Source organism: Malaya genurostris, chromosome 2, assembly GCF_030247185.1.
Source record: "Malaya genurostris strain Urasoe2022 chromosome 2, Malgen_1.1, whole genome shotgun sequence".
Lineage (NCBI taxonomy): Eukaryota > Metazoa > Arthropoda > Insecta > Diptera > Culicidae > Malaya > Malaya genurostris.
In genome coordinates, this window is record NC_080571.1 from 33,038,349 (window position 1) to 33,063,664 (window position 25,316).

The 25,316-nt window shown below is 35.9% G+C and overlaps 1 protein-coding gene across 3 annotated transcripts in view; it reads right to left on the reverse strand.

Moving 5' to 3' along the window:
• LOC131432982 (relaxin receptor 2-like) overlaps positions 1–25,316 on the reverse strand; it is a 229,806-nt gene that overhangs the window by 177,203 nt on the left and 27,287 nt on the right. For all 3 annotated transcript variants that reach the window (XM_058599676.1, XM_058599677.1, XM_058599675.1), the window contains exon 2: positions 10,015–10,655. In XM_058599676.1, the coding sequence (XP_058455659.1) occupies positions 10,015–10,066 (52 nt within the window). In that variant the 5' untranslated portion in view covers positions 10,067–10,655. The remainder of the gene's footprint in view (positions 1–10,014; positions 10,656–25,316) is intronic.

Below are 25,316 nucleotides of genomic sequence, written 5' to 3' on the forward strand. Positions count from 1 at the left end.
AACCTAATTCGATTTATCCAAAACTACCTACTACTTTTCGACATATTCGGATACATTCGAATATCAACACGAATATTTTGTACTTGCCCATTATCGCCCATCTCCAGCATTGCCACTGGCAGAACAAATGCAGCCGTGTCCTGCAACAACAACCCGAGAGCGTGGGTGCAAAATCTTTGATTTATGTGGCAGTGTTCTCGTTCACATTTGCATCGATTCAAATTCGCTTCACATCGCAGGACGAATCTAGAGCATTCCCTGTGGTATAAGTGTAAAAGTTCAACCCATCGCTTCGCGAAGCTTCAAAAGAAAAAAAAACCGCCCGCCATGGGTGAAACCGCACGAATGATATAAAACTATGAATAGAAAATTAAATAAGCTGAACAATTGCCAACACTAACCGGAAAGCGAAGGGGCGGTCTGTCCGGAATAGGAAATTACTTTTCCGGAAGTGATTTTCCGCACAATGATACCGGTATTATTCAAACTTGCAAATAGATGTCACAAGGCTCGTGTGCGGCAGCAGTTCTATGACTTTTTCCTTCGCAGGCTCCGTTCTGGGCCGTGTCAAGGTCTTCAGGTCAGTGCCAGCAACAGTAACTAACACAGAAAATCTCACACCAACTTTCGCAACGGGGAAGAGTACACAAGCCTTTTTTCCCCGTTGGCCACCGTTTCACCATCCATCCAGATATTCAATAGCGCCCCTTCGTTGCCTTCGCTTCCACGCGTCCAGGATCAAGTGTTGCACTTGTGGCCATCTCCGACAGTAGCAGCAGCAGCAGCAGCAGCCGGCAATGGTAATAATCGGAGTCCCTTAACGATGGCCAACGTTCATACAGGCAGTGTTACAGGACTGACAATAATGAGACTTATGATACCAATTCGCCACATCCAAGTGTGACTGGATGTGAGATCTGGAGATAAAATGATTGTGTGGAAGATATTCATTTATTGTGAACTGTTCAAATAGTAGCTGTTTTTTTTTCGTTGTTGCAAATTCTGGTACTACATTCCAATGTGGAATTTGATCTACTCTTTCCTGGTGTACTGGGCATTCCGAACCCCAACAAAATTCTACATCCAGAAGTTTTCCAATCAATTTATGAAAAAAAAATTCCAACGAACAATTAGTAACTTCCCGGAAGCTATCAAATTACACCCGCAAACACAAACATTGTTGCTGGAATCTAAAATCACAATAACAAAGTTTGACATAACATGCATCAAGGGGCTGCAGCTGCACCAGTTGCAGTGTCCGTTTCGGAACGTGCTTTACTCTATCGGCAATCATTACTGTCAGTAGCATCTCGTAGGTGGTGGGCGTCGCACCGAAGAACCGAAGAATCTCTATCCCGCTACATACCACATACCACCAGTATGCAATATTCATATTCACGTGTGGAGTGACGTGCTTATCGAGATACACTCACCATCACCACTAACAAGTTCCATCGATGGCCCTGGACCGCTCGAGTGCTTTACGCTCTGTACTCAATAAAACCTCACGATGGAGTGGACCACCGAATCGGAACGTGACAGTGAACTGCATGGAGCTAATTTATAACGCACACACTTCTCTGGGCTGCAAAATCCCACTGGGGTTTATTAAAGCTGCTGTAAAAAACAGACACTACTTTCTACTGAATGTTGGTAATTGTGGAATTTCATGATTTTGCCTATTCAATCGCCAAGAATGGAGTTAATGATACATCGTTTCTAACATAAAATTCTTCCGGTTCCTGAAAAAGCTCTCCGGACGGAAAAATACAAGGGTCCCGATTGGTCTGAAACGATTGTCTCGCATGAAGCAGCTTCATGGTCCTCTTTCAGAAGTGAAGCGTGCCTGGTTGGGAAACAGAACCAATGCAGCTTTTCACAATGTCAGACATTTAGCAAAAGTGAAATTATTAATATTTCTTCTCATTGCGGGGATTGGGTTTGCCTAAAGCTTTTCAACTTTTTAACTGCCCAACCAAAGCGTATATGTTTCATTGTTGGTGATATAAATGCCCCAATTTATCTCATTGATAATAATGCTGCGACAAGATATAAGACACTGCTAGCTAGAGTCCTATAACATGTTGGGTATAAATTATTTTTCCACCAGACCAGTTAACGATAACATACTTTTTTTTATAACAATTTTTTGTTCAGGCCAATCTATCTACCTTACACGAAAATTTTTCAACTTCTTTGTATAGACGCCAAACAAAAACTAATCGTACGATATGCGTCAAAATTTGACAGAATGTGTATAAAAGTGTTGCCAACGTTGAGAGAATAAAAGTTTACCGATTTTACAAGCGCGGGAACTTTAAAATGAAAATTCCGGTTCTTTTTTGATCGTAAGGTATATATATATATATATATATATATATATATATATATATATATATATATATATATATATATATATATATATATATATATATATATATATATATATATATATATATATATATATATATATATATATATATATATATATAAATGCAGAGATCATTCTTTGTAATCGCATCACGTAAGAACGGATGGACGGATTTACATGATTCTTTTTTGTTTGATCATTTTCTACCCCCACCGGGCTCGTACATCAAAAAAATTAGGAAAACTTGCCGAAAAAGTGTAAAAAATCCATAAAGTTGTTTTGTATTATATGTCGCCAATGATTGCTAGATCTACGATTGATGTTTGGCGCGCAAGAAGATGCTCAGTATTACGCCGTTGAAGAAAAGAACACTAGATCGTTGGAAAGTTGTTTGGCGCGCTACGAGTAGTTTTGGGTGGAGATATTACATTCATGTGATTCGTTATTTTGAAACACGTACTAAATAGGGTATCACAATCATTGCTTGCTAAATGACTGGTGGAACGCATTTGACTGTTCTTGATATATCGTAAGCAGGATCAAAAGTTCTGACATCGTTTACCAGTGGATGCATTGTGTACAATGTGATCAGTTGGATAAATAATGTTGACTATTGTGAATTGAACATATCAACATATAGAACGATTTTTTAACGAATTATTTAATTAAAGTCAGATTTTTCTTTCATATAGCATGCTGAAGTTCCTTCAGCCGCTTCGAGTAAACTTTTAAGGGTGGATTACAGGATGCTTATGACATCATGACATTTGTAAGCGGCTTAAGCCAAATACTTCCATTTTTCGAACTTTGTATTACTTGACCAATTACCAAATGCAAATCGTGAATACCATATCTGGAGGAGAAATCGTGGCATTCAAAAACCATTACTACTACTGTTTTATGCGTTGGCTTGAACGATAAGAAGAATACTGGTATAATCACTCCTCATATTCACTCCGCTAGAACAGAAAAATTGCACATTTTTTCATATAATTCTTTCTGATATTGACTCTCAAGACCGAACTCAACGCCATTCGTTAATTGTAGATTGAGTACTAATTAAAATGATGAGGTGACTCAACTAATGAGATGACTATTGATACAATTATCAAAAAATTTAATTTAATTTAATAAATTGATAATTTGAGCTTTCGAATGTTCAATAATTTCATATTTTTTGGAAATTTGCGGAATCAATTTCATGTATTCTTCTTGGTCATCTCTGCTCCACCGTTCATCTCATATGTCGAAACAATTAGTTTAAGGTTCTACAAACAATCTCCGGGAAACAGCCATTGTTGAAAAACTCAATGGCAGTTTTCTCCACTATTGCTTGATGAATCGAAGGAAACATCAGTTTATTCAGAAAAAATGTGCCAAACAAATTGATATTCATGTTTTGAATTTCTGTTCGAAGACAGAACCACCCCAAAATTCAACTATGTTAACCTGTTAACCGATCAAAGCGCCGTCTGCATGTCATTATTGGTGTTGTCGGATTTCTATGGAATGTGTGAAAGTTTACAAGTCGATCGTGCCATTCATGTTGAAGGTCTAGGGTTGATCTGCAGTGGACCCATTCGCGAGAGTTTTTATTTCATTCTTTTAGTGGTCGTGTTTCATCTCGCGTTGCTGACAGCAGCGCGAGTAGGACACGGAAAGACCGAAATTAGCATTTTTGCGAAAAAATTAGTTGATTTTCTGATTTTAGTTAGTTATTTTTTGAGACAACTAAAAAAATCTTACTTTTGCTAATTTAGATTTTTTAATTCTAATTTTCTTAATAATAATAAAATATTTGTTGAAATGGCTATTTTTACCTTTTTTTATATATATAAAAAATAGGTATAGAATTCGCTCAAACTTTCGAAAAATTTTCCGAGGCCCGGAGGGCCGAATGACATATACCAATCGATTCAGCTCGACGAACTGAGCAAATGTCTGTGTGTGTGTGTGTGTGTGTGTGTGTGTGTGTGTGTGTGTGTGTGTATGTGTGTGTGTCTGTATGTGTGTTGTCAACTAAGAGGTCGAGATCTCAGAGATGGTTGGACCGATTTTGATCAAACTAGTCGCAAATGAAAGGTCTCCCCGTCACCCAAAACGCTATTGAATGGTTTTGAGATCGGATGTTTACTTTTTGAGTTATTCGAAGTTTTATGTCAAAATTTTCAGTTTTTTGACAGTATCTGTCACAATTGACCTTGAAAACAGAATATGTTTTCAGACTTAGATTCCGCACGATTATACCTATTCAACAAGCCATAGATTGTTAAAATCCGTCCATTTTTAACGGAGAGATCGAAATTTTTGTGTAATTGAATTAAACTTATATACAAAATTAATTAGTTTTATACGTATATACAAAAATTAATGAATTTTATCCAATAAAGCTTCAAAGTTGTACTCAAAACTGTAATTTATTCGTCATATGGCCATACGAATCGGTTTGGGTTATGCTGGTTCCTGAATACCGGATCTGGAAGTACCTTAAATTACCGTAAACTCTAAAGTGGAATTTACATATCATGGCATGTTTAATCGATTATCACACTTCTAGATTTAAATTCGATTGTATTTGCAGTTTCGACATTACAGAGTAATGAGTGATTACAATCTCAAATTGTCGCTTAAAACGAGGGTCATTAAAATAATGTAATGAAAACTTAAACACCGAAGAATATTCATGCAAAAAACACATGCGGATTGATAAAAAAAGGTATCATCTCACTGCTAGGTGGATTAATCACGTTTTTTTAATTGAATTCACCAACTAAACGTGCTGTCATTTCTTAGCTAAGGCACGCTTCATATCCATTCAACTAATTTTTTAGTTGAATTAGAGAAATAAAACGTTGTTTTCAACCAACATAAATGGTTGAATTGGTTTCTGCAATTAGCAGCTATATGGCGCTCGTTAACACCGTAATGACTACTAGCCACTAGATGGCACACTACTACCGAAAAAAATTTCAGTCGCGGTTAACTTTTCTATATTTGCAGGTATAAATCCGATGTTGTATTGGAGAAAAAGTCATAAGCGAAACATAAACTTCTTTTTGAAAATTTTACTTCTAAATCGCTGTTTTCTTCATTCGACTTCGCGAAATCGACTCTCTCACTGAAAACTTTGAGCACTCGGAAAACAAAAACCGAATACAAGTAGTACACCGGACGGCGTAGCCCGGAATGAGAAGATACAAAAAAAACATCATTTGACGTGTACAATTAGAGTGCAACATTCGAAACTCACTTCACTGTTTCGCGTAAAAACATTATTACCCACAATCTCTTTAACTGCGCACAAATTCTGAATAAATACACTTTCCACTAGCAGTTTACGTCATTTTTACATATCGGTTTAGAAAATTATATAGGGATATATCGTAACACATGCGAAAAACATCTAAACAATTTGCGAGCAGTTTCAACAAGACTGTCCCTTTTAGCTTTTTAATGGATTGTTTTGCTTTGACACTGCTGTCCTTCAGTAATGACGGTGATAGATAAATAGAATCAAAGTTTCTGATTTTAATAACGAAATTAGTTGTCAATGAGAATTTCGTGTTGGATTGAAATATTGCTGGTTTGTGTCCAGAATATTCGCCAACTAAACACTTTCTCTAAAAATAAGAGTTTTTTTCAGCACAGTAAATTCTAAATTTTAACTAATTTTATAGTTATTTTGGAAATTTTGTTGCTAAAATCAACTAATTCAAAAACAGTAATACGAATTAGGCGCAGAGCTAATTTCGGTCGTTCCGTGGAGAAAAGGAATACTGGTGAGATCGTTCCTTGGAGATATTTTATATTTTTCTTGTTATATTTCTCCTGAGTATCTAAAATCAGGTTTTGTTGAGAGCATATTGTTTACCGAAAGATATCCGGATCTCTTTCCCTCCCTACTAACAAATCTCCTATCCCGTGATGCTCGTGGAGATACAGTGGTAGCACACATTTGAAGGAAAAGTCAAGTTATTTGCACTTTTATATAATAGGAACTCTATTGTTCATGGAAACTAATGTTGAAAAATCTTCCATTGGGTGGAGAGGCGGGCGAGAACAATATCCACTTTATTAGAGCCCTAAAGTACGCGTGGCACTTTTTGGCAACTTGAATATACAGAACAAGTTCTGAGAAAACTTCTCGCTGCTTAAAAACTGTACAAGGAACTGCTTCAAAGTTCATTCTGTTGCGTCGGGTAAACATTCAATCATGAGTAATTCCTTAAAACGGACTGCTTTGTATGTATTTGTTAAGTTTCTCAATACAAAATTCTGGTTAGTGAGCTTTTTTATCCATTATCGAAAGCAAGAATCACATCTGGAAGAGAAAGCGTGACACCTTATATCTATTATGTCGGGGCCATTAGAGAGAGATTATTTATTGACTCAAAGGATAGGATGACAATCTGTGCATTTGCTCAATTTTTTCTTAACAGAAGTATTTCACATTTACACATTAATTTTCAGTGATATTGCTTTTTAAAGCTAAAGCGTACGTGTGTCGAATTCCGTTGGTTGTAGGTTAAGTAATCAGAAAAATAATGGAGATATACTTTAACTACTTAGTCGTTTGACAATTCTGCTGTCCGAAAATATAAATTCGAACAAATAATTTTTGGGAGAGACGAAGTTCGACGGGTCAGCTAGTCTATATATATATATATAAAAATGCAGAGATCAATCTTTGTAATCGCATCACTTAAGAACGGATGGACGGATTTGCATGAACCTGTTTTTTTTTATTAGTTTCTACCCCACCGGGTTCGTACATAAAAAAAATGAGGAAAAGTGGGAAAAATCAATAAAATTATTTTGTATGGAAAATGAAATTTTCCGTTGAAAAAGTCGTCTATGCTTGCTAGATCTACGATTGATGTTTGAAGCAAAACGAGTTGCATAAGTGTTTGGCCGTCGAAGGAAAGAATACTAGATCGTTGAAAAAATTGTTTGGCGCGCAACGAGATATTTTGTGTGGAGATTGCACATGCATACTTGATGGATGTGATTCGTCCACGTGCTTAATTGGGTATCGAAATTATTGCTTGAAAAATTACCGGATGGCGGAATGTACAAGACTGTTTTAACTGCCCCACTGTAGTTTCGTCAAACAGACACCTTTCACGAAACTGTGTTGGGTCCATACTTAGCAACGGGGGTTTGAGCAAACCTGATATAAAAACCGAAAATGACTTGATTTTCAGTCCAACAACGTTGAAATTAGGTTCGAAACTGACTTTAAATAAACGGTTTGACAAAAGTTGGGGTGGAAACTGGGTTAGGTTTGGCGGAATGCATATGGCTGTATGACCGTGGACTGGCCATACTTGCATATCAGTCCCATATGAAAAAAGACGATCAAAATTTTATTTCTATTTTTTTTATTTATTGCGCTACCTAATGCAAAATTATGGTATTATTACATGAAATATCGGTAATAGACCTTTGTTATTCCAATATTGCAACAAATAAAATTATTGAAATTTGCACTGAATGGGACTGATATGAGTTGATATTTTTTTCACATTTTACTGAACAAACCTTCAATTTTTATTGCAATTTCTGAGAGTTTATTGAGGATAGATTGCATTCCTAAAGCTAACTCAAAATTGGCGAAAATCGATATGCGAGTATGGGCAGTGTAGGCAAAAGAAAAAGTTTACCAGTTAAAGGATTGTGTGTTTGATGAAGTCAGATGAATAATATTGGCCATTGTGAACGTGAGTTTAACAAATCAGAAATTTTTTAAATGAATCAATGAAAAGATTGAGCTGTAGAAGCTCTAAAGGCAAACTAAGAGATTTTTCTTTCATTCTGCTTTCGAATGAATTAGATTACACTAAGCGCACATAATAAGTGGCAATTAGATCAATGTTCCAGATGATTACAATTTGATTGATTGAGATTGCAATCTTATATTTCATGTTCTGTAATTTTTTTTTCAAATTGGTAAGATCAATACCAAATTAAAACTTAAGGGCTGAGGACAGTACCGTAAAGTGGTAGGTTTTTTGTTATTTTCCCGTTTCAAATAAAATTTTCTTGGAAACGGTGCAGAATATAGAAAAACCCACCTGACAATGTCTTCGAAATTTAGTTGAGAATATTCTGTGAAATTTTCAGAATGATTCATTGAGTTTAGCAGTCGTGTTGTATTTTTTTCTGACTGAAGAACTGCTGAAAATTGGTACGCTCGGAAATGCATACCTCTACTTGGTCATCGAATATCTCGGCTTTTAAGGCTTGTATCATAAATCTACCGTGACAAAGTCTAGATGATTTAGTTTAGATGCGATTAGTACATAAAAACAAATATGTTATCGCGATAAAAATGAAGTCTTGTATTTTTCTGTGAAACAAAGTCAGTTTCAATACATCCGCCATTTTTTTTCGCTTTGGTTTTCTTACAGCATTCTGAAAAAGGAGAGAGAAATAAAATTGGCTCGACCAGGCTGCCAAACACACAGAATTCAATCTTTGTGAAAGTTGAATTTTTTTTAAGCTCTGAGGACAGAGGGTCGCGTGTTGAGTTTTAAATCGACCACGTGTTTCGCTCAATTCCCTTTGTGCATCGAATTTCTCTTGTACTCTCTCGTATATGAGCAAACTGTACCGGGTTGCCAGCATACATTTTATTATTATGATGAGAAGTTTTATCACATAAATCTATAGTATGGGTTGAACATTACATAGATTTCAATGAACAATGAGAAAATATTCAACTTTCACAGAGATTGAATGCGAAACAAAAAATGTGTTTATATACAATACGGCCTGTCGTAGGATAACGAGTGACGATAGTTGATACTCTCTTTTGTTGCAGCGAGAGACGAAACTACTTCGTCACTCTTCGTTTGTTTTTGATGCGATTATTTACGAATGAGACAGTAAAAAGTCTTTTTCAGCCACCTTTAAATCACCATTAAAACATATATAAGATCCTATCCTCGGTCATTATTATTGTAAGCTTCTCAACTAACCAACAACTAATAGTAGCTTTCAAACGAATCTAACTCTTTCTAAACTGATTCTTTTATCACTGGATATTGCCGGTTACGTCACATATAACACTATATTTCTCGAGCTGGTGATGTTCACCATAACCCTTCCAAATTCGAGTGACAGCCAATTGAAATCGGTTGGGCCATCTCAGGGGCAAATTGAGTAATAAAAAACAACGCGTTTTGTCGGTTACGTCAGTTATACCATCACATCTCAAGAACCAGAAGTCACAGCCATTTGATCATCGAACTTGATCAACCTTGAAAAAATCTTCATTACTGAAACTTCGAAACCATTCCCAACATATTTTATCAGTTGGAGTATTATCACCATAAACAATCACATCTACATGATGCGCTTCAGCTGTACTTTTCATCCAATTAAAACAGAAAACTAAAACTTCCCGCAAATGCTGCTTAGCTAACACAAAATTGCTCAACAGCTCATGTTATTTATAGTCGAATTATTCACCTTTAACATCAAATCAAAAAAGGTTTGAGGGAAAAATGGCACACAGTTTAAAATATGTCATTTTATCAATTTTCAGATCGATTGCTGACGCCTCTATTTGGGATTCATCTGTAATCTTTCGTGATCCATAAAAAAAAAACATTTCGCAACGCACTAAACCAAACACTTACCGGTCCGTAAACTAGCCGCCAGCAGTAGCAAATATCGAACCAAGATATTCATCGTTCGGTATCCGTGTGAATCCTACACTCGCTGGTCTGCTGCTACTACGTAAGGATTCGCTTCGTCACCCAATACTGTGCTCTTCGTAATTTTTCTGTCGTTTCTCAAGGATGCTATCAAGCGACCAGGACCAGGACGGAAAAAGTGCTATACAATTTTAAACGCTTCACTTCACAACCGGGTTCCGGTGCGGTTGTTCGTTCTAATTGTAATCAGAACCGGAAAGGCATCGGATTAGTTAACGTCGTAGCGTAATTCTTCGGACACGAGCTTCTTCTGTTCGTGATATCACTTAAATCTTGCACATTTTCGCAAAGGCAATTAAGCAGCAGCACGTTTCGATTCGAATTGGTTGCGTTCAATTATGGTTTTTCTTTCTCCTGTAGCGTTTGCCGCCCGGTACTATTTCATACACACCCTCAAGTTTTGGCTGGTTTTGGCCCAAATCTTTAGCAAATCCATTAAGTATAAGCAATACACATCGGTGGGACGGGAAGCTTTTCAATTACGTGCTGTGAATTCCAATACCATGATTACTCCAATGATGATCAATTAAAAATTGCACTTGACGTTAAGGTGATGCTGTGATCTGGAAGAAAAAAATAAAATTAAATTCTTCTGTGTGTTCTAAGAAAACTTGAGTATTTATTTTAGCATTAGCATTAGCATTAGCATTAGCATTAGAGACCGCCCGTGTGTTGCTACTCCGTTATTGATCTGGACCAATTGAGATTGCAAAATGATTTTTTGAAGTAACATGTTTGGGAATAACACATTGTTTCACACTGTGCAAACTGTATTGAACCATGCATGCTGATCAATACCGACGCCGGCGACGTCCGAATGCAGATCTACTTTGGAGGGAAAGGATTGTTAGTTCGATGCATGTTGCTACTAAGAACCGAGGAATCCTCTGCATTCCCACATGCATCACAGGAGAGGATACTTTGTTAGTAAATGTTTTAATAATGTTATCATGTGTTTATAGCTCTGGGTAGCCGGCTACCAAGAATGTTTTAAAGTATTATCGTTTTATGTGTTACTTTGTGCTGGCAATATAATGCACGAAACAGTCAATCTCCGAAATTGACAAAACTCCGGACAGCCGGCTGTCGAGTATGCAGTCACTCGTTTATGCATCTACCTTTCGCGTTTTTTTTAGTCATGCAAAAAAAAACACATTCGGATTGATAAAAAAACGTGTTTAATCCACCTAGCAGTGAGATGATACCTTTTTTTACCAATCTGCATGTGTTTTTTGCATGAATATTCTTCGGTGTTTAAGTTTTCATGACATTATTTTAATGACCGTCGTTTAAAGCGACAATTTGAGATTTTAATCACTCATTACTCTGTAATGTCGAAACTGCAAATCGGATCGAATTTAAATCTAGAAGTGTGATAATCGATTAAAGATGCCATGATATGTAAGTTCCACTTTAGAGTTTACGGTAATTTAAGGTACTTTTAGAGCCGGTATTAAGGAACCAGCATAACCCAAACCGATTCGTATGGCCATATGACGAATAAATTACAACAGTTTTGAGTCCAACTTTGAAGCTCAATCCCATCTTCTATATCGGTTTGAATTTTAAAAATAAGTCATAATTGGATAAAATTAATTAATTTTTGTATGTATGTATAAAATTAATAAATTTTGTATACAAGTTTATTTTAATTTGAATTTTTGTTTCTAAAATTTGATTAGGCTTTTTTTGAGAAAACGATTGAGCTTTGAGAAATGATTTTATACTGGAACCGGAATTCTAAATTCGGTATGGCCGAAGTCAGATAAATTCACCTGAATAGCTGTATAGTTTACATTTGTTTCAAAATATTTGAAAATCAGTGAGGAAATCTTTGAGAAATCATAGCACGAATTAAATTTTTAGGTGCCTTCTGAATCGACAAAAAGTTAATTTTTTTTATCGGCTATCCAAATCTGCTAACCCGATAAACCTGATTAATTTATGTGGAATAGACATTTTTATACCAATCACCCTGTATCCCCGAAACCGGATGTTGGATCTGGCTGAAGAGCAAAATGTTTTATAAAATCTTGAAACTTTTCATTTGAATCTTAGATGATTCATAGAATTCATTTGAATCTTAGATCGGTTCAGCCATCTACGAGTAGAATGACTTACACAATTTTGATTTCGTTTCATATATCATCCTGTAGTTCCGGAACCAGAGGTCGGAACCAAACATAATTCAGGAACTTTGTTTGGGAGCATACGACTTTTCATATGAATCTGAATTTGTAAAAAAGAAATTTTCAGAGAAAATTGAGTGAAATTATTTGTCACACACGCATTTGCTGATCTCGACGAACTGATTCGAATGGTATATGGATGTTATGTTCTTCCAGCATTTATTGCTGTAAGTAGTTTAAAACAAAATAATTAAAAAAAATTCTGCCATCATCTGGTTTATATATGTCATATTCGAACGATTATGTTGCCAAAAACGAGCCGTGCTAAAATCGGTCCGAGGCTAAATGTCATGAAAAAGGATGCTGTACACAGTGTTTTTGGTACTTAGAAACAATTGTATGTAACAGTATAAAAAATCGTGTTTTCCGTTGCATTGCTTTGTCATACAGCGCTCAAAACTCCTTCGGCTGAAATAGGGGAAAAGTCGTTTACACAAAAATTTCGATATCTCCGTTGAAAATGGACGGATTTTAACAATCTATGGCTTGTTGGATAGGTATTATCGTGCGGAATCTAAGTCTGAAAACATATCCAGTTTTCAAGGTCAATTGTGACAGATACTGTCAAAAAACTGAAAATCTTGACATAAAACTTCGTATAACTCAAAAAGTAAACATCCGATCTCAAAACCATTCAATAGCGTTTTGGGTGACGGGGAGACCTTTCATTTGCGACTAGTTTGATCAAAATCGGTCCAGCCATCTCTGAGATCTCGACCTCTTAGTTGACAACACACATACAGACACACACACATACACACACACACACACACACACACACACACACACACACACACACACACACACACACACACACACACACACACACACACACACACACACACACACACACACACACACACAGACATTTGCTCAGTTCGTCGAGCTGAATCGATTGGTATATGTCATTCGGCCCTCCGGGCCTCGGAAAAATTTTCGAAAGTTTGAGCGAATTCTATATCTATTTTTTATATATATAAAAAAAGGTAAAAAGGTATCATCTCACTGCTAGGTGGATTAAGCACGTTTTTATAAATGAAACTACGTGATACAAAATAAACGAGCGAATAGGATTTAGACAAAAAAGTTGATTCATTGCATTAAAATATTCTAAACAGTTATTATAAAATCATTTTAAATCACCAAACAAAGGTCAACAAATTTCACACGCGTCTTGATTCTTTATTATTTCCGCTTTATTATTTTAATTATTTATTAAAATTATTAATTGGTTATATTAGTTGATCTGGGCAGCCGGCTACCGAGAAAAATATTAATTTACTGTTTGAAATATTAATATCAAGTGTTTTTTACTATGTATTCAATATACCGATACATGTCATCTCTGTTATTAACTTTGTAATATAAACGGATTTGCGCAATGGTTGATTTTTATCATTCATTTTATAATCCTGAAAGACAATCAATAACATGGAAGAAGAAATCATTCCTAATAAAACTTTTCTCCGAAGCTAGACGGAAATTGATAGGTTGAATAAAGAGATGATTTAGTAAAATAGAGTAATCAGAAGTAAAACATTGAAAATATCTTATAACTGAAAGAAAAAAGAAACTCCTGCAATTATCGCCTTTTACGACATGGAAGCAGGAACCCAGTGGATCTATTCTTGGTTCATTTTTTTTCCGCCGGATTCCACATCTAGGCTGGTACAGTCCGGAGAGAGCTAATAGGTACTATCAATCTCCTAGTGGACCCCAGCCCCTGAGAAAACTTGAGTATTTATTTAGCGAAAAAATCAATTTATCCACTTGGATAAGAAAAATTTGTGAAAAGTATCGTCAACTGTGCCATTAAGCAATGCTTCATGGATTTGGGAATCGCTCTTCAGAATGAATTGAGAATGTCTTAGTTTTAAGTTGACATTCGCTCAATCTGATTTCTCAAAGATGACTGAGCCGATTTTCATAAACTTTAGTCTAAATGAAAGGTATTGTAATTATGTACGATATTTGAGAACTTTACCGGATCCTCCTTTCGGTTCTGGAGTTACAAAATGATATAAGCTAAAACTCTTAAACCGGCGTTCAAAAGCGACCATGCGGAAAACATAAAATATCTTATGAATTAAACTCAACACTGTTTACAAATTGAAAAGATTATGCTATTTTATGCCCAAACCGACTTTTATTTTATTCAAAACTCAATGAATTCTTTTCGACGAATGCCTTAGTAATATTTTCAGAAATATGATTAACTAGCTGACCCTTCGATCTTCGTCTCGTCAGAAGAATTGTCAAAAAACTAAGTGGTCAACGATTCTCTCCATTATTTTTCTGATTACTTAACCTACAGTCAACGGAATTCGACACACACTCGCTTTAGCACCAAAAGAAGAACCACCAAAGATTAATGTGAATATATGAAATACTTCTGTTAAGCGAAAATTGAACAAATGCATAGATTTCTATTCTGAACAGTCCGTTTTATGGCAGTACTCATTCGTGAATCTTCACCCGACAGAACAAACTTTGAAGCAGTTTTCTTATACACAAAAAATTTCTATTTTTGTGTTTGGTAATAATTTTTGCGGCAACGACTTGTAAAATATTATTTTTACTGAAAGATACGTAAAATTTTTTCAACTCCTATGTAAAAGTTACGGTTATTTATTATTTACTGACATGGTCTGTGAATTCTGAAATGTCATTTCTCTAGACGAACTCAGTGAAAGTTCTACCAATAATCGGAAAATTAATAAAAAATAATGGAGAATTTCAGTAACCATCACTATACATTCAGCAGAAATACAGATCTGTCAAATAAAATAATTTTCGGACGTAAAAATGTGAAAATTTCTAGATTTGTATAGAAAAATAGTGATGCGAATTGATTGCTTGCCAAAACTACATAATACTGATTCCTAGCGGTAATTTTTCATTTAGTGAATATATTCAAAAAACCTTTTACAACTTTTTATTTCAGCACTCTGAAAATAAGATGGGTGATCCCTTATTCTACTGAATTGCATCCGAAAGATATTTGTTCATTCTATTTGAATAAATTATTTCTGGAGAGCAAATGTAATTCAATTCATTCATCACACGCAAATAAATTAATTAATCGGATGGAAATATATTTTGAAAACTTAATTGCTCCTTCCTTTCCCAGATCTCTAATACAATTTACCAAAAAACAGTAATACTTTACGGGTCAAGACGTTTACATATTTTTCGAATTGTTTTGTAAATTATGCCGAACGTCGGTATTGAATGATGAAGAAGTCATTAGAATTATGACAGATCGAAGTTCAGTGGAACTGTACCGATCATTCAGCAAATAAAACTTTTACTGAACGGATTACCGAACATTCAGCTGTTTGAAAGTCAGTAAAACTGTACCGACATCCGTTAAAATAATTCGGTGTGTAGAGCTTTTAAGCAGCGAAAAATTTGTCTCAGAATCTGCTCTGTACGTTCAAGTTATCAAAAAGTACCATGCGTACTTTAGAGCTCTAATAAAGTGGATATTTTCAGGTACTGTGGAACTTTTGATTGCTTGGAGACGACGCTTAAATTGTAATTAGATATTGATCTTACCAGTTTGGACATTCTTCACAGAATATGCAACATGAAATAACAGTCTCAATTCATTTTGAACATTGATATCTAATTACCACTTACTGTATGCGCTTAGTCTAATCTAAATCATTAGAAAGAAAAATGCCAGGAAAATCTATTAGTTTGACCTTAGCGCTTCTGCAGCACAATCTTTTCATTGCTTCATTAAACAAAATTTCTGATTTGTGAATCTTGCCCCCGCAATGACCAATACTATTCATCTGACTCCATTGAACACAATTCATCAACTGGTTTTTTTTTTGCATAAATATCTGTTTATTAATCTTATTTTTGTGTATTACATCAACATTTTACAGTACAAGTGTTTTGACCCTTTGGCCTTTCATCTTTGTTGTTCATACGATTCGTTATTAATATTAGGTGTTTTAGTTACTCTTGTTTTACATACTAATGTTTAATCATGATATTTATTTTAATTATTTATAAACCATCTACCTACTTATAACTATCCCTAACCTAATACGTACAAATTTTGAATTATTTGTATTTCAGAGATTGAGCACCTCTCTTCAAATTTCGTGCAGTATTGTTCGAATTTTTGTTCTAGTATATCCAGGGAGGCCATCTCATGTACTTCACTAGTCCTTGTCCAAGGGGGTAGATTTAGAATCATCTTTAAGATCTTACTTTGAATGCGCTGGAGCCTAAGTTTGTGTGTTCGTGCACAGCCCCGCCAAACAGGGACTGCGTATTCAATTGCGGGGTAGATGATTTGTTTATAGACAGCCATCTTATTCTTCAGGCATAGTTTAGATGTTCTACAAATCAGCGGATACAGAGACCTAATGAGTATGCTGCATTTTTGAACGATTTTATCAACATGTGACCTGAATATCAGATGTCTGTCAAAGGTGAGTCCTAGATAGATAACTTCATCGGACCATTGAATGACCTCATCACCGAATCGTATTCTGCATTCGTCTGATGGAACAAGTTTTGGAGATCTTGAATGTGGAAACAAGATGACCTGAGTTTTTGCTGCATTGATCACAATTTTCCAGCTTGTAAAATATTCCGTTAAAGCGTCCAGACCTGTCTGTAGTTTATATCCTGTTCATCTGCGAAAGCAAGAATTCGCCTTTGTATTGACTTTTCAAACAGCTTGAATAGGGCAGAGAGTAAGCTGATGGGCCGATAGCTCTTGGAAAAGGAAGGATCTTTCCCCGGTTTCAAAACTGGGATAACTTTAGCTAACTTCCACATTGAAGGGAAGTAACCAAGCTCCCAGCACCTGTTAAAAATTTTAGCTAAGAAGACAAATGAGCAAATACTCAAATGTTTCAGCTCAATGTTGAATGTGTTGTCGAAACCGGGGGCCTTCATATTTTTGGATTTTTTCACAAAAGCCATCAGCTCATTCGCAGTGACTCTACTTTCCTCAGGAACCAAGCTGTCTGATTGGTCAACCTCAGCTACGCTATCAGCAACGGCTCTTTCATATGGACTAACAATATTAAGTCCTAAATTAAGAGAACACACAAACTGCTGGCCTAGCGCATTTGCCTTCTCTACTGGTGTGATTAAAGGTATTCCTTCAGCTGCGTCCTGGGGTGACATCAGAGGAGGAATAGGCTTCGGTTTTTTCTTAAGCACCTACGTTAAGGACCAGAAGGGCTTTGAATGTGGGAGAATTTCTCGAAGCTTTTGCTGGAAGTTCCTGTTGCGAAGCTCAGATATCCGTTCCTGGATTATCCTAGTTAAGTTGTTATAAGTAGTCTTCCTATCTAGGATGCCAGTTCGTTGATACTGCCTCCGGTAGATATTCCAAAGTCGGATGAGTTTCTTGGTGACACTGTCGATTTGAAGAGAGGAACTCGGCATATGTTGTACTGGAACTGTCCTATCACTAGCGACTGTGATTGAATGCTGGAAGGAAGATAGGGCTGCATCGATTTCCATCGGGGAATCAAGTGGCAAATCGATATTAATAAGTTGGTCGGCGATATGTTGAAATTGGACCCAATCGGTGCGATAATAGTTCCTCCGAGGTTGAATGAGCACTGTTTCTGGTGAAGATCCCAACGTCAATATTACTGGAAAGTGGTCAGAAGAGAGCTCGTTGAAGACAACCGGAGAGCTGTCTATGGCGATGTTGCTGATGAATATATCCAAAATGGAATGAACTCCCGATCTGGAAAGTCGCGTTGGTTGATCCGGAGCGAAGATGTTGTATTGTCCAGCTTCGTAATCTTCGGCAAGTACGAATCCGTTTCGATTCTGTCTTCTGTTTCCCCACAGCTCATGCCGTGCGTTCAGGTCCCCAGCAATGATGAATTTGTTCTGTCGTCGAGTGAGCATAGCCAGATCTCGCTTCAATGATGCACACGTACCATCTCGAAGATTGGTTTGTTTGGGGCAGTACGCTGCAATGATGATGATGGGTCCCATCGTCGTTGTAATTTCAATTCCGGCGGCTTCTATGAGTTGCAATTTAAAGGCTGACAGAAGCCTGTGCTGAATGGATCGTTTAACGGCAATGGCAACTCCCCCTCCTCTGGTAGTTGTCCTATCGAGCCTGTGAATCCTGTAATTGGAAATAAAAATTGAAATTTCAGGTTTAAGATGAGTTTCAGTTAAAATAGCAATATCGGCATTCTTCTCTTGAAGAAAGTCGGACAATTCAGCAGTTTTGCTCCTGAGTGAGCAAGCATTCCAATTTACTATAACCAACTCATTATATTGCATATTCGATGATGAATTTGCCTAAGGCGTTGATTTGATCTAACCGCGTTCTGCAGTTTCGTAGTTTTGTTGTCATTGTTTAAAAAATGACGATCAGTTGTTCAGCAGAGAATAAATCATAAGAGTCATCCTTTGCTTGTGGTTGATTATTGCCCCATACAGGAGGGATTTTTGAGGAAGATTCTTTTTGTGATCCAGCGGCTGAATCTTTTGGATTGCTGCGAGGAAGTGGCGCAAATTCGGAATATCCCTCTTCGGTGGGAAATTAATTTCATCCTTCTGTGGAACATTCTTGCGCGTTGATTGTTTGCGGGACGCCTGTTGTCGAATTTTTGTGAACTCAGCACGTTTGGGACACGATTTGCTAGTAGATGGATGGTCGCCATCACAGTTCACACATTTTACAGCGATGTCATCTAGTAAGCAATCGTTGGTATTGTGTGGTTCGGCACATTTCCCGCACCGACTTTTCATGTGGCAATTCCTCGCTCCATGGCCGTAGTTCAAACAGTTCGTGCACTGTGTGACATCCCGATGTACCGGTTTATACTTTTGCCATTCGATGATTATGTGAAATAACGATTTAATCGTTTTCAGTTGACTCATGGTGATGCGACCCTTCTCCAGATGAACCAAGTACAGTTGATCTCGATACTTTTTGTCCGTGTTATGTCTTTTCATTTTAAACACAAACACTCGAAGTACAACCTTCATAGGTTTGTTGGCGGCAATATCGTGTGTAAAGTATTCCGCTTTTGTCTGCTTCAGGTACAATTCCACTGCTTTGTAGTGGTTTAAAGCCGAAACAGTTATTTTGTAGCCTTCAGTACATAAACGGATTGTTGCCTCTAGTCCTTTGCTGATCAGTGTGTTGAAATCCGAGCGTAGAGTTGGTGGGAAGCCCTTCAGGTAGAAAGGCGGCATCAACTGGCAGATCAGCATATTGGTTTTTACTCAGCAAACGGTCGTTTACCTGTACATCACTTGGCTTCAAACGCTTAGCATCCTTTGGATCCTTCTCGAATCTATGGCGGTTTTTACCCATAGCTTGGGTAGGTAGACAACTGCGAATAAAAAATAAAACAAAATCGAAATTAGTCGTAGTAAGTTATTCGTCTATCCACATCGAGTGTTAGATGACGAATTCATCAACTGGTGAATGATATCAAAACTTTTTCTCCTTCCTACAACGGTTTTCTAGAACAGTCATTGAGTCATTTATGTCGATTTCGCTTGATGCCAAACCTAACCCAGTTTCCACTCTAACTGCTGTCAAATCGTTTGTCTGAAGTCAGTTTCGAACCTAGTTTCAACGTTGTTGAACTGAAAATCGAGTCAATTTCGAACCTGGTTTTTAAATCAGTTTTACTCAAACCCTCGTTGATAAGTGCGATATCAACACAGTTTCGTGAAAAGTGTTTGTTTGATGAAACTACCTTGGGTCAGTTTCAGTTTTCTCAAGCGAAAACGACATTAGTAAGCAATAATTTTGATACCCATTTAAGCACGTGGTTCGAAATGTATGCATGTGAAATCTCCACACAAAATATCTCGTTGCGCGCCAAATAATTTTTTCAACGATCTAGTATTCTTTCCTTCGACGGCCAAACACTTATGCAACTCGTTGCGCGCGCCAAACATCAATCGTAGATCTAGCAAGCATAGACGACTTTTTCAACGGAAAATTCCATTGTCCATACAAAATAATTTTATTGATTTTTCCCACTTTTCCGGAAAGTTTCCCTAATTTGTTTGATGTACGAACCCGGTGGGGGTAAAAACTGATCAAACAAAAAAAGAATCATTTAAATCCGTCCATCCGTTCTTACGTGATGCGATTACAAAGAATGATCTCTGCATTATATATATATATATATATATATATATATATATATATATATATATATATATATATATATATATATATATATATATATATATATATATATATATATATATATATATATATATATATATATATATATATATATATATATAGATAAGAGAAAGGATTCATCACACTTCTAAGTGGATGAGGACTGGTTTCTTCGTCTATTCTAATCAATTTTAGCCTAGACCCCCTTAATGAAAAAAATTATAGTGAACGTACATAAATGCAAACATACATTGACTTTTATATATCTAACATTATTAGAAGATTCGAAAAATTTTTCTAGCTATTTTTTTAGAAGCTATAGGGGATTGCATAAGGGGCTGTCCATAAAAGACGTCACGCTTTTTTTGACGATTTTTGACTCCCCATCCCCCCTTTGCACAAATTGTCACAGAAGCAAAGAACCCCCACCCCCCCTATGTCACATGTCACGAATTCAAAATAAATAAAATTCATCTCAATACATTCTCAATATGTATAACAAACATCAAACTGTTAACTTAGATTAAAAAATATCCCTAAAACTACAAAATCATCGGAATTATATTATTAATATCAATTATATAAATTACCAAAAGTATTTGGTTGGAATTAATGAAACATTTAAATTATCTGTTTTATTCCTCCTAGGGGTACACAGATATATTATTGTTTTAGGTAAAGAATAATATTTCCTTAGTGTAGCATACAGGGCTGAGAAAATAAAGTCCAAAATCTCATCAAAACGAGATCACTGCCGGAGAATCTTTTCATGATCAGTTGATCAGTGAATTTTGAATCACATCGATCAATATCGGTACTGATATTCCGTCACACAATGGGTAGTGATTTTGAGCTAAAATGATTCTTGATTTATGTAAGTTCAATCATTGTATGATTCGATAAGCTTTGATGTTGATGGAGGAAAATCACATATGATCAAGATAAGACATGACATGATCTACGTCTGAAATCGTTGATCTTCCGCCCTTTTTCAAATGGAGTACAATTGAATAAACTTCATCAGAATCAGATAAGAGAAATTTTTATGATATACTACTATCAATGCTAGAAAATCAAATTACTGAAAAAATTGTCATTGCATAACTTAAGTTAAACCGTTTGAAGGCATCTTTTTCTTTTTTACTCATATTAGCAAAATTTATAAATTTCGTTAATTTACTCGCTCCTCCGTGCACTTTTGCTGATCACAACAGAAATGATTTCCTGCATCACTCATTTCCGAATTTACAAGAAGAAGCTTTCACATCAACAAATACACGTTTTCCAATAGAATGCAAACGTTTATTGTGGAGATTTTTTCTGGAAATAGGGCAAAGCAGTAATATAATTAGGTATTTAAAAAATGCGCTCATTGAAAATATTGGACGTCACATTCCAAAAACCTTCCCCCCTCCCCCCTGTCACAAGAGGTCACGTTTTATGAAACACCCTCCTCCCCCTTGCGGCGTGACGTCTTTTATGGACAGCCCCTAAGGGTAATTAGAATTTTAGTATACTGCATCAAATGAATTACGTGATTAAATTAAGCGTATACCTATATTACACCAGTCAAATCGAAGAAACGATTCACATAAAATTGAGAAATAATTCGGCCAAAATTCTGTCATGTATCATTAAATGAACCTTCAAAATCATGAAAAATACTTACGATAAAAAAGGTTCATAGGAAAGTAAAGTTTAAAACACGAGTTTTTCTTATATATCATGAAATATGCACTAAAATATATGTAAATTGGAAACCAATATTATTAATAATAAAAAAACCTGTTTTAATCCACCTAGTGGTGTAATGATGCCTTTCTCATTTTAATCATACTATCATATATAATACTGTAGCATTCTTCAAAATAGTTTTCTTCGATTCATGACCGTCTACTGATAAAAACTATCAATTGGAGAAGATTTGAGGTCGATTTATAAGTTTTTTTACGGTATAACATTATTAACACATTTTACCCTATATTTCCGGATCCAGAAGTCAAATCCGGATGAAATTCAGGAATTCCGTATAGGACCGCAGGACCTTTCATTTGAACCTAGGTTTGTGAAAATCGGTCGCGCCATCTTTGAGAAAAGTTAGAAAACATAATTTCATTTTTTTTGCAAATTTTACCCCATAACTCTGAAATCGAAAGTCAGATCTAAATGAAATCCAGGAATTTAGTATGGGAGCTTAAGAGCATTCATTTGAATCTAAGTTTGTAAAAATCGGTCAGCACTTATTTTCACAATTTTTCGCACATTTTACCCCATACTTCCGGAACCGGAAGTCGGATCAAAACAATATTCAGGAATTTTGTATGGGACCACAAGACCTTTCATTTGAATTTAAGTTTGTGAAAATCGGTTCAGCCGGCTCTCCGAGAAAAGTTAGTGCAAAGAAAAACGTTACATACACACATACGCACATACACACTAAGACATATTGCGTACTCGACGAACTGAGTCGAATGGTATATGATACTCGGCCCTCCGAGCCTCGGTTCAAAAGTCGGCCCGATACATGCAAAAAGTATCGCAGTAACAAATTTGGTAAGTATTCATAACAAATTGAATTTAAACCTTCAAATGTGCGCGTAGTTGTTATTGTTCGACACAATGTTGTATATGTACAATCCATCAAAATGTCATTCTAATGATCACTGTAATTTGGATACCATTATTAAGCCTGTTGATGAATTTGTTCCGTACCTTGTTGATAAAATTAACAAACTTATAACCCATGACTTTATATGCAGCGAATAGTCGTCGTCTCTAACGAATAAAAAAAATGCATGAAAAGAAGACGAAATTCTTTTAATTTGTGATTTTTCTGAAAATTATTCATTTATTATTCAAAACGCTGCCGCTAGGATATCATTGGAATCGTTCGCTAGTAACAATACATTCATTTGAAGCTTAGTATAAGGAAGACAACGAACTTGAAATGTTAGCTTTATTATCATATTAGAAGGAATGACTCTCGAATGATTTCAATTGCAGTTCAGTAATTCATCTAAAAAATGATAGGTTTAATGAAACAATTGACTAACTTATCTCAAATTTAGTTTATATCTGATGGTGCAGCAGCACAATACAAAAATTAAAAAAAAACTTTGCAAGCCTGTACAGATTCCATTTAGAGCACAGAATGGCATTTTTTTCTGCAACATCTTATGGAAATGGTCCCTGTGATGCTATCGGTGGCATTCACAACCGAATGACAAAAAGAGCCAGTCTTTCTCGCAACTATGGAAATACCACAACAACCCCCCGAGAGTTATATAACTGGGCAGTTGAACAAACAGATAAAAATATTACGAAATTAGATTTTTGCTACATATCCACTGATCAATACAGCATTATGTTCGGAAAACTCGAAGAACTGTACAATAACACCAAAATAATATCTGGCACTCGGAATTTCCGCAGTTTTGTGCCTATTTCTGATGGCAAAGTAGAGGCGAAAAGGTATTTTAATTCAGAAGATGAAACAAAAATATTTTCCTTGTATAGAAGCAACATAAAATAGCATGCATGAAAATAGCTTTAAGACAAATGTTATAAATAAAATTAAAATAACAATTTGAAAAAAATTCAATACATAATGATAAAATAACACTGAAAAAGAAATTCAGTTTGAACAAGGAAAAGTTTTTTTTTCAAATAACTGAACTGAACTGAAATGAATTTCTGATTGTAAGTTGATAATATAATCACCCGTATTGAAGCAATATTTCTTCTAAATCAAATATGGCTTTTTTTGTACATCACTTTCAAATGTTCAAAGTCGGTTGTTTTTTTCAGTGTATGAATCAATAAGGATATTTTTCAATATTTTTATTCAAAAACTTGACTTATTATGTAAAAATCATTCATGAAACACTTTTTTCTAGAATTTATCATTTTTCGACTGCAGCCATTTTAAAAAAAATATTGATAAAAAAAAGTTTAGCCCATTTCAAAAGACAGTATAGGATGATATTTGGAAAAAATAGTAAAATAGTGGTTTTTCGTGACAAAATCTTCATGTACAGCAAGTTCCATTAAAATCTGAGAGGATGCTACCCACTCTGATTACGATTTGGAGCGATCTTCCCTACAGAAAAAGCGTTTTGCGACCCCAGCCCCCTGCTATGACGTCATGAAACTGTGGCGAGCATCATTCAGCAAAAACCAAAACAATGAAGAAGAATGGTCAAAAAATTGGATATTACAAACTACTTGTTTGGTCAGTACCCTTAACCGCACTTACCCGCAAATTATCGATCAGAATATCAGCGCTACGCTAAGAAAATTAAGATTTTACTCGACTTGAAATGTTCGAATGTTTGTTTACCATACTCTGAGCGCTCCGATTGCCCACTAAATGCCCCAGATGGTGGCTACGATAACACTTGCTTGAGCGCCTTATCCTTGCCACCGGGCTGATAATTTCTCACATGTTACACGAAAATTAATCACAAACATAACAAAACATATAATAATGCATGGAAAAATAAAATAAATAAATGAATACCCGGAAGGCATATAACCTCTTAAGAGTAATTCCGTTGTCATTCGAACAGATCCTGATTTTTTTTTCATAAAAAAATTTTTATTCAGGCCAATTTGCGTACAAGCTTTACGTGGCCGAATGAGCCATGTTTTTATTAGATAAAATAATTTTTTTATAGTTGGATCTCGTTGTCCCCCTTTTTCTAGGGGAAGAGGAGCTTCCATTTTTATCTTGCGATGAGTGAGGGGCACTTTGTTCGTGGCTCGTCTCGTCCTCCATTGCCGCATCGGTGGTATCGTTGTTGGTTTCCGTTTTTTCTTCGTTTTCCTTGTAATTCGCATTCTTGGGTTGGTTGTTAGTTGCTGTAGACGCGCCTTGC